Source organism: Cyprinus carpio, chromosome B12 (genome assembly GCF_018340385.1).
Source record: "Cyprinus carpio isolate SPL01 chromosome B12, ASM1834038v1, whole genome shotgun sequence".
Taxonomy (NCBI): Eukaryota; Metazoa; Chordata; class Actinopteri; order Cypriniformes; family Cyprinidae; genus Cyprinus; species Cyprinus carpio.
The window spans coordinates 7146879-7157772 of record NC_056608.1 but is presented as its reverse complement, the minus strand read 5'-3'; the positions used below and the strand labels follow the sequence as shown (position 1 = coordinate 7157772).

General features: G+C 38.1%; 1 protein-coding gene and 2 long non-coding RNA genes across 3 annotated transcripts; all 3 read left to right on the top strand.

The window, feature by feature from the left end:
- The first annotated feature begins 797 nt into the window (after window positions 1–797).
- Window positions 798–8707, top strand: LOC109076992. The gene is made up of 3 exons (XR_006156039.1): window positions 798–1182; window positions 2264–2305; window positions 8633–8707. It is a non-coding gene; the product is annotated as an uncharacterized LOC109076992 (long non-coding RNA).
- On the top strand, window positions 3511–4724 carry LOC122139166. The gene is made up of 2 exons (XM_042735133.1): window positions 3511–4551; window positions 4657–4724. The coding sequence occupies exon 1, from the start codon at window positions 3620–3622 to the stop codon at window positions 4526–4528; it is 909 nt and encodes a 302-aa protein (XP_042591067.1). The 5' UTR covers window positions 3511–3619; the 3' UTR covers window positions 4529–4551; window positions 4657–4724.
- On the top strand, window positions 5356–6707 carry LOC109082889. The gene is made up of 3 exons (XR_006156041.1): window positions 5356–5404; window positions 5731–5823; window positions 6213–6707. It is a non-coding gene; the product is annotated as an uncharacterized LOC109082889 (long non-coding RNA).
- Window positions 8708–10894: the final 2187 nt, after the last annotated feature.

Here is a 10894-nt window from a genome sequence, read left to right as displayed (position 1 = left end):
TAATAAATAAATAAAAATCCATGTATATAAATATAAACAAAAACACAAAAACAAAAACCGCTTGAGCGATTCAGGAAAGCAGCTGCTTGATAAAGTGGACAAAGTTAATGGCGATTTCAAATTGTCCACAAACTCAATGTGATGGCCACAAAGATCACACCACAAGACTGAACTTCATTCTGGGGGAAGACATTTTTTTTTTTTTTTTACCATCGAAGAAAAAATCACTTGGATGAGTCAGGTTCTGCACATCTGAGAAGAAGAAACAGGTAAGACGTTTATAATCTCATATATTACAATAATGAACGATTTTTCATAAGAAATGTTAGGTAGCCTATAAGACGAATAAAACACAACAATTTTACAACCGGGAAATATGACTATTGGGTTTTCTTTGCACTTCAACATTTTTAAATAATTTTTAAAAATAATACTAAATATAATTATTATAATACGAATGATTTATTAGTAAATAATACTAAATTATGCTCACAACAATTATTTATTTGAAAACAATACTTTCAATATAACGCAAAGTATGTTGATATAATGGTAGGTATAATGGTATTATAATAATAATATAGGCCAAGCCTACACACACGAAGATATACTCCAAGTTAATTAATTAGTTAATTATTTTTTTCCCATAAACTTTTAACCCAGTTTTTTTTTTTTTTTTTTTTTATTTATATTATATTTTATTAATAATGTAATAATAATAATAATAATAATTATTATTATAATAATCTTATTAATTATATTACCATTATTATTAATAGTAATAATGTATACATGGCTTGGTTGAATTCTAATGTAGAATGCGGTCTATTATTTCTTGTTAACAGACGCTAAGTACCGTTGCCATGAAAAACAAAGCGTTGCTATGGACGCAGGATTCTAACCTTAGAGACGGAAAGGGCTATATTTTCTTTATTATTTTCTTTATTATTTTTTCACATTATCCCTTACATAATATAACGTAATTATTAGTATTATAACGCAATATATCATTATATAAATATAATAAAATAAAAAACGTTTAACACCTAACTGTTATGTGACAAATTCTAAATCTGGCAGTGGGTATATAAGCTCACACACAGCGTACTCACACCTCACTCACTCAGTGGACATCCCAACTGGACATCCCAACTGGACATCCCAACTGTCAGTTTCTCTGAGGTAAATGTCTTTTTAATTAACCATTTTATTTAAATTAAAAACACAAAACAAAATGACATATAAAATATGTAGACATGATAATAAAAGTAATAATAATATGGAACTATAAGGACAGTAGCTTTTGAGCGATTTTTTCTCATGGTAAAACGGCCGTTTCCACAAGAAATTTAATAAATTGTCATAAAATTGACGGACTGTCTTTTCCAGTGGTAAATGTACCACATTTACTCAGACAAAACTGCTTTTCCGTCTTTTTTTCTTTAACTTTATACCACTCGTCCGCACTGTTAACGCCGTTATAGGCTATTTGTCGTTAAATACCGTTATGTTTACGTGACGTCATTTGGTCTAAAGGAGTAGCCTATCTATCCTTTTCAGATAAGCTCATTCATTTTTTAGGGTCTGTAATGTTAACATTAGCTACTTCAAAATAAATTATGAATGCAATTATTATCAATATTGTAAGTTATACTTTATTTGAAAATTAACGCGCCTTCTCACAGGCTTGGCTGTGAGCGCGCGCGCGCCCCTCAACCTCCGCATGAGCGAGGCGGTGCCGTCGTCACTGTGGGCGCGAGACCCCATTTCGCGTGAATGTGTGCACGGCAGTTCTTGTAACTTTGCGCGAAACTCCGCTTCCAGAGGGGCACGACCTCGAGCTTATTCTGGCCGAACAGCCAGCACCCAGTTTGCGCTTACATTTAAAAAATGAGCCTACAATAGCAGAAATAAGCCTTTTTGGTGAAAATAAAGGTCCATGTTTAATAATGTTCATGAAATTAAATTTTTATTGGTTTTCTTTATAGCCTACATAACAAAACCAGAACAAACAATAAATACATAAATACACTGTATACAAAACAAAACAAACAAAATAAAATAAAAACTAATTAAATAAATAAATAATAATTTATTATTATTATAGAAATTACACTTTAATGCACAACCGGGTAGGCAAGTCACAATTCAGGCATGGATCTAGTATCATCTATATCCTTTGAAGTAAGTGTAAATAAAATTCTCCCATGTCAACGTATATGTGATTTCAATTCACTTTATGCCTCTTTTCTGTGCTTTCCAGACCCTGCCCTACAGACAGACTAGCACGATGTCATCTCAGAAGGTAGGCTTGTCTTGCAAAAAAGGTTTTCAAATTTACAGCATATTGCTTACATGCCAGAAAAAGGGATTTCACAGCAATGTGATAAATTTAATGTTATATCAAGATGTTTTTCACCTTATAATGTGGCATGAAAGATCGCTGTATTTGCCTCAAAATGAATGATCTTTAGGTTTTCGACTTAAATTACATGTGTGTACCCATTTGCAGAGAAAAAAAACACATATCTGTGTCACACAACTGGATGCCTGCAGAAGCTAGGAAAAGAGAATACAAACGACTATGGCAGAGGGTGCAAAGGAAAATGAGAAGTGTGCACATTAACGCAGCTGGTCCTAGTACTGTGCTAGACAGTGAAGCACACAATCCCAGGGACACTATGCCAATCTGGAACCCAGGCCTAAAAAATGCAATGACTGGAGAATCTAATAGTGACAGCGATGAAATGTCGTTTGTCAATACTGACATCAATGCAGTCTCATCGCTACAACATACAATGGCAGAAGACACAGAGAATATGGTTCTTGAATATTCCGGTAGTGACATGGATGGAGAGTTTTTTGAGAAATACTGCCAACATTGATATGCCCACAGAAAATTTAGCAGAGGAGTTAAAGAGGTGGATCATTGAATATAATATCAAGCACAATGCTGCAGAAAAACCGCTCAAAATTCTCAGGGATCAAGGGCATAAACACCTGCCATCTACTACTAAAACATTATTAAAAACGGATCCTGTTGAAAGCCAAATGGTGTCTGGTGTGGAATGCATTAAATTTGGAGTGACTGAAACAATTAATCATGTGCTTGAATCGGTATCCCAACAATTATGCAAAAGACATCACTGAGCTTGAGATTTCCCTCAATGTAGATGGACTGCCACTCTTTAAGAGCACTGGTAAATCTTTCTGGCCTGTACTCTGCACAGTACATCTAAAACCAGCAAGCACATTTCCTTTGACCATTGCCCTTACTGAGGCCAAGCCCAAATCACTGGACTTCATTAAAGTCATATCAGATGAACTGAAAATGATTCTAATGAATGGCTTTGCATGGGGAGAGAACAACACTCAATGTAAGATTGAGATGCATTACCTGTGATGCACCAGCAAAAAGCCATGCTGAAGTGCATCAAACAATTCTCAGGTTACTATGGCTGTGACAAATGCACCCAAAAAGGCAACTGGGAGTGGGCGCATAACGTACCAACAAGTGCATGACCTCACTTTGAGGAATGATGTCTCATTTAGAGAGCAACACCAGCCAGAACATCATCACGAAAATGCTTTGTCCCCTTTCAGCAATCTCCAAATTGACATGATCAAGTCTTTCCCTGCTGACTACATGCACCAGTGCTGTCTGGGAGTGATGAGAAAAATGCTCCTACTATGGTCACAGGGCAAGTCGGGGCATCGGCTATCGCCAGCTCAGCTGAGGGAGGTCAATCAGAGGCTAAGGAATTTGAGAAGTGACATACCCCATATTTTTGCCAGGAAGCCACGCAGTCTGGAGGATTTGGAGAGATGGAAGGCCACTGAATTCAGGCAGTTTATGCTCTACACTGGCAAAGTTGTTCTCCGGGGAATCCTGCCAGAATCCCTGTACAGTCATTTCATGGCCTTTAGTGTGGCTTTGTGTATACTAGTGTCTCCACATTTAACACAAACCCACAATGTGTATGCCCATGAGCTCCTCACATATTTTGTAGAACAAGGCCGGTACATATATGGGAAAGAATTCCTAGTGTACAATGTGCACTCACTGCTTCACCTCACTGCTGATGCCACCACATATGGATCATTAGACAAATGCAGTGCCTTTGCGTTTGAGAGCTACATGCACCAGCTGAAGAAGATGGTTAGATCAGGAAACCATGTTCTAGTCCAAGCAGCAAAACGGCTCCAAGAACGTTCACAGATTCCTATACAAACAAGTGAAGAGAGACCAATACAATTGAAACATCCTAATAATGTTTACATTGTTAGCCCAACATCCTGCTGTGAAGTTCTGGAGAGGACCAACTCCGGAAAGCTCTTATGTAGAGTCTTCTCGCACTTAACATCGTACCTTTACGAGCCATGTGACTCGATGATCTATGGAGCCTATGTATGTGGTCCATCAAAGATGGAGATTCTGGACAAGACAAACTTGCAAGGAAGGGCAATGATTCTTGAGGACGGGCATGGCCGCAAAGTTGTCTTTTCTCTCCTTCATGACCTTGATTAATGAAATATGGAAATATGTACATAGTTAGTATTATTTTTTTTCTGTCATTGCTTTAATGTCTTAACTTAGATTTCATATTTATTGGCCCTCTTTTCTAAGGAGTGTATGTTCTTCTGTTTGTAATGTAGGTTGGATTTTACATAGTTATTTTTGAACAAGAAAATGCAATTGCTGTGGCGCCTGCATTATGGGTAGAGGGAGGTGAATGGGGTAAGGGTACATGCACGTGCAGACATACACACACACACACATACATAATTAATACCGGAAATAAATAAGATGTGATAAACTTTTCCCAGAAATGTTTTAGGTTCTGATTTGCTACTGGCCCCGTAGAAACGCTGCTGCCATGGCAAAGGCCTCCCAAAGGCCAGATAAGGAGCTCTGGAAGCGGCACAAAATAAGAATACTCTCCGAGACTGGTGAGAAAACTGAATAAATATATAGTCATATGGAGGTACACTCCCTTTTACATAGTAAAATGATTACAAAAACTAAAAAGACAACTCAAATTTACTCTGTCCTTAGACAACTATAAGACAGCCAGAGAGCGAGCCAAAAAAGCTGTAGAAAGTTCAAACGTGGACACAGAAGAAGAGGTGCTAAAAGAGCGGAAAAAAAAAGGTACCATCAAAATACTGGACAGAGAGTGAAGGTAAACACACGCGATTGCTTTTTGTCATGCATTACTCCGCTGTTTATGTATAAAAAAAATCATGCCATATGCCATTCAGAGAAAACTACTGTATAAAACTAAACTATATATAAACTGTTTCATCCTGAATTAATAGGAGAATGTGAGATTCCTACCAAAAAAAGGAGAAAATATGTCCACATCCTCTCAAAAGCCATCAAGCCTCCCAAAGCCTCCAAGTTGTAAGTAACAGAATTAACTTTTGGTGTCATTTCTTGTGTTGTGTTGTGTTGATTTGATGGTGGTGTGTCCGGTGTCAATTAGAGAACAGGCAAAATAAGTGTATTGCCAGCTGACGGGAATAGGCTATTTTGTGTGAAATACAAACAGATTTCTAATGAAAATCCTATTTTAAAAATGTTTTGAATTTGGTTGGAGTGTCTTATATTGTGTGAGTTGTAGATTGGTATTTTTTGTCATGGCATTTGTGTAAGTTACAATTCCTTGTCAAAGTACTCAACTCCCCTGAACTATGAGTTTATCCCATGCTTTCAATGTCTGTTCTTAGACAAACCACCTACTGACATCACAATCACAGCTCACTCACCTGAGGAAGATGAGCCATCCCTGCCAAATCTTTCAGCTAATAATACTTTCCATGGTATGTATGTTTAATGTTAATATTCTATTCATCTGTTAAGATAAATGTTTTTTTTTTTTTTTTTTTTTTTTTTTTATTATCTTCAGTAAATTAAGATTATGGCTGCATTTTTTTATTACTGTCTACTAATCTCAATCTCTGTTACCTAAATTATACGTTTATCTCTATAAAGCTGCTTTGAAACAATCTACATTGTTAAAAGCGCTATATAAATGAAGATGACTTGACTTGATTTACTATCCAAATTAGACCATAGCTATTGCATCTGGCAATACAGTCATGCCAATGTCTATATTTTTATTTCTTGAAGTACCACACATATGCCTGAATACTAAGCAAATAATTAAATGTCAAGATGACCACCCCCCACCCCATCAACATTTTTTCAGATTTCCAGCATCTCATCGAGCAATCTGAGCAGCGGATGCTCCTCGCAATAGAGAGAATGTCGACAGATATTTCAAATTCTATTGAGCGTCTGGTCCAGACTATTCAACAGAATCATCCTGGTCCGGCAACCATCACAACACCACCACAGGAGACCATTGAGAGGCCCTGCAAAACAGTGCAGGAGCTGCAAGCTTTCATATTAAAACTTGAGGGCCCAGAAGGGAAAAAAAAGGATGGTATGTTGATATAGCACAGGGGTCGGCAACCTTTTTGTCACAAAGTGCCATTTTTAAGTTCAAAATGTAGATCTGTGTGCATGTAGGCTAAATTATCTGTAATGAAATACATACACCTCTCACATTTGCTTGTGTGCCAGCGATTAACCCTGCTCCGTGTGCCATTGCAACACTAACATATGCTTTTTAATATTTATCTTTATATGTTGCATAGATACAGTTTTTGAGCCTGATGGGAGGTAGCAACATTGGAGACGCTGTGAGGAGAATCCTTCGAAAATAGCTACCAATGAGGCCTGGTCAAATTACAGCCTGAAAGGCCGAAAAGGAAAAACTGACCTTCATTGGGACAGCGCTTCACCATATTGTTTTAAGTATGCTTTTCAAAAACTTCTCTCTTCTTCTCACTTCATCACGAAACTTTTTAAAGAGCAAATGATAAACAGAAAAATGTCTGTACTGTCCCTGTACCTTCGGATAATTTGTTTTCTCGTTTTTGACTTCTAAACGGAAAAAATAAGAAACTGCTCATTTATCACATCAAAAGGGATTTTACTTTAAACCATTCAAGCGCAAGAATCGCGCGCTGTTCTGTGATGCACACTGATGCCTCACTAACGGCCCATTTCAAATGTTTACTGCTTTCTTCTCTTTCTTTGTATGCCAGTCATACAGTTACCTGTGCTTTCTCAGCAATGAAGTTCCACATTTGCGGCTATCCAACACGAAAATGCATGCAGCAAATAAGCCGTTCACAATATTTTCTTCAGATAACTCCAAATTTCTCCCACACACTGGACTTGATTTTTGATGACGTATTGTCGACAACTTTACAATCTCCTCCACTAGCTATTCTTTTCTTCAACTCCTCAGCATCCATCTCGACGACTGCAAGCAGATCGCGCGCGAGCGGTTATGATGAATTTTTAAAAGTGGAAGTATAGGTAACGTTATTCCTGGGAGGGCTTGGCGCGTGGGCACAAATAAATGATGTGGATTTTAAATTATTTTATCAAAAATTATCTTATCAACTTGAAATAGAGGCATATTTTTGTAGATGTGTTCCTAAAAATATGCATATATATTTTTTTTTACGTTTGCATGTGATTGTTTTAAACCCGTGTTCCCCCGTGTCCGACCCGACCCGCACCCGACACAGGTGGATATTTTTCGCCCGTTTGAGCAAAAACCTGCGGGTACCCGAACCTGTGCAGGACTCTAACTGTATATAGGTCTATGCTTATATTTAATTTCACGAAAGCACAAAAACATTTTCAATATTACAATAAATACAAATTATTGTAGGCTAAATTAAATTAATATCTTACTTACATCTACAGTTTTCCTCGAGTGAATTCAGTGAAATCCAGACTGTGTCTGTCTCTGTCTGAGGTGAGCGGCACTGGCGTGAACGCGGCAAAAACTGCCGCGAACCAGCAGGTTTTTTTTCTTCACTATCTAAACTCATAGGATTGGTTATTGCATCATGAGCTCGTCAGATTCGTGTTTGATTGTTTATAATGCTCAACGCTGAAATAAAAATTAATATTTTGCATGCCATGTATAGGCTAACTTACTGTAATATGGCGAAACACTTTTAATTTATTTTCGCATTTTATTTCAATAGTGATAATCGTCATAGATTTATTTAGATTGTTTTACCCCCCCTTGTAGAATATGCATTTTTATCAATTTTGGAGGGAACAGGGCAATTGTGTCTCATAATGTAGCAATTTTATTTCCACATCGCGCCGTTCCCCGGTGCTGTCCGAGGCGATGGTGCTGAATCTGTTGATATCGATGGCTCGAGAATCAATTATTCTCTCGTGCAGGGCTGCTTCACTGCGTTATGTGAGAAAGCGGTGTTCTTTATAAAAGCGCTTCAGAAATAGTTGAAATTGCATTAGGACTCATGGGATATTATAAAAAATATAAAATAAAAATATAAAATAATCCAAAACTATAATAATAACTATAATAGCCTAGTCTACATATTTTAAAATGTAATCATGTATAACAATAACGTCATAATAATGGTCCATTTTAAATGTTTACGTGCTTCTTTTTTCCATTTTTGTTCGGTGGAGCTGTGAACTGTTGTTCTTGTAAAAACTTTCCAGCATAGTCTGGAGCCCTGCATTAGAGACTTTCACATTTATTTTGTTACCTTTTTTCTCTTCTAGGTGCTTGTGCCAAACAATTTCCGAAACACACAGAAAAGGAAATTGATACATGTATAGGGGAAACCCTCAAACATGCACCTCTCACAGTGCCAAGGTGGTCGCGACACCTGTAAGTTGTTTTATTCAATGAGACCTCCCTCTCTCTCTCTCTCTCTCTCTCTCTCTCTCTCTCTCTCTCTATATATATATACATATTCTCTAGAATAACATAACTGTTTTGATTTATTTACTTAGTACTTATAAACAAAGTGAAGTTAAAAGTAATTAAAAAGTCGTTGAAGTGATTGGTAAATATAATGTTTGATTTTTTCAGGCAGCGGAAGAAGAACTTCGGGCACCTCCTGGGGATGGAGACAATGACTGACACACACGCACGCACGCACGCACACACACACACACACACACACACACACACACAGTATATATTTAATTTAAATAATTGTTTTTGTTACTTGTTGTTCAGCATTTACTGAACATAAAATTAATATAAATCGTTGTTCTTGTTGTTATTACTGTTTCCTAATATTTGGAAAAATCTGTTTTTGTTCACACAAAATAAATAAATAAATGACTGATTTTATCTTTGAGTGTGTTAAACGTGCATGCTTATTCCTGATTAAGGTTCTGAAGTGTTTTTTGCAGTAACATTCTAGTTTGGTTCCCTACAGGTCCTTGAGACCAGTGGGGATGTTCTTAGAACGTTCTGGGAACATCTCATTTCCAAATAAAACATGGTCCCCTAAACGTTCCGATAACGTCCTGAATGTTCTGTGGAGGTCCGCAAAATAACGTCCCCCGACCCTTTAAAGAACTCCACATCATGACCGTCTCCGAACGTTCCCGGAACGTTACTAGGCGACGTCCTTGACACTAGTGGGGACGTTCTGAGAACGTCCTGGGAACGTAACATTTCTAGCTGGGAAGTAACAAACCCATGGTTAATTTGCAGTTACCACGGCTACAAGAACGATGATTTTTGGTGTTATTGTTAAAACCATACATAAATTTTCGTAAGGGAACCTGGTAAATCTGAACTACTGAAAAGAACTGAAAAAACTGAGCTGTCTTTAACTGAACAATGATTATTATTATTTTAATTCTTTTATATTAATATTTGATAATTGAAAATATATATTTAAAGTGGAAAATTGGTAGGCTATATTCTAGTTACACTAAGTGCAAATAATGATTTTTTTTACACTAAAAAAGCAGTATTTTCTTCAAGTGTAAATAGTATAGCTGGCAGATATGTATGCTTCAGTACTGTAGAACATTATAAAACAGTATGTAATAACATATTGGGCCCTATTTTAACGATCTGAAACGCAAGTGTCAAAGCGCGAAGCGCAAGTAACTTTGTGGGCGGGTCTCGGCGCTGTTGCTATTTTCCCGGCGGGATAAATGGCTCTTGCGCCCGGCGCAAATCTAAAATGGGTTGGTCTGAAGTAGCTTCATTATTCATAGGTGTGGTTTGGGCGTAACTTGAAATAAAACCAATCAGAGCGTCATCCAACATTCCCTTTAAAAGCAGGTGCGCAAGTTCCATTATGGATTGCTATTATTATGGCGTATTTACCAGGCGCACGCCAGGAGCGGTTCACAGCCGAGGAGACTGATGTTCTTGTAAGAGCAGTGAAAGACAGAGAAGTTGTGTTGTATGGGGATGGGAGAAACCCACCCAAAATAGCGTCGGTTAAACAGGCGTGGGAGGAAATAGCCACAATTGTTTCATCAGCTGGCATCCCTAGGACGTCGCACCAGTGCCGCAAGCGCTACAATGACATCAGAAGACGGGGAAAGTCCAAGCTGGCCAGCATCAATCGGGCACGCCGTGTAACGGGAGGTGGATCTGCCTCTACTGAGGACCTGACGCCAGCAGAGGACATCGCTGCGTCCACCCTCACCGCTGAAAGCGTTGAAGGATTTGGGGGTTTTGAAATCGGCACCCAATCAGAACGCAAGCAGTCCAACCCCAAGGTACACAAATTCACATACAAGGTTTCTTATGAAAATATTTTAATCGTTATTTACATGAAAAACATTTAACGCAGCCACACAATAAAGAAAAACAATGTAACAGCTTCGCAGGAAGACCCTGGCCTCGCGAGCCGTGCGCACGGGCCATCTGAGGAGGGAACAGCGCAACCATCAAGGTCCAGACCCACTACACGCCGTGGCAGCATTGCTAGACCGGAGGACCACCCTTTCCTGCAGCTCCAGCAAACCGGATTTGAAATGCTGGAGCGGGAGCTGTCTGGGATG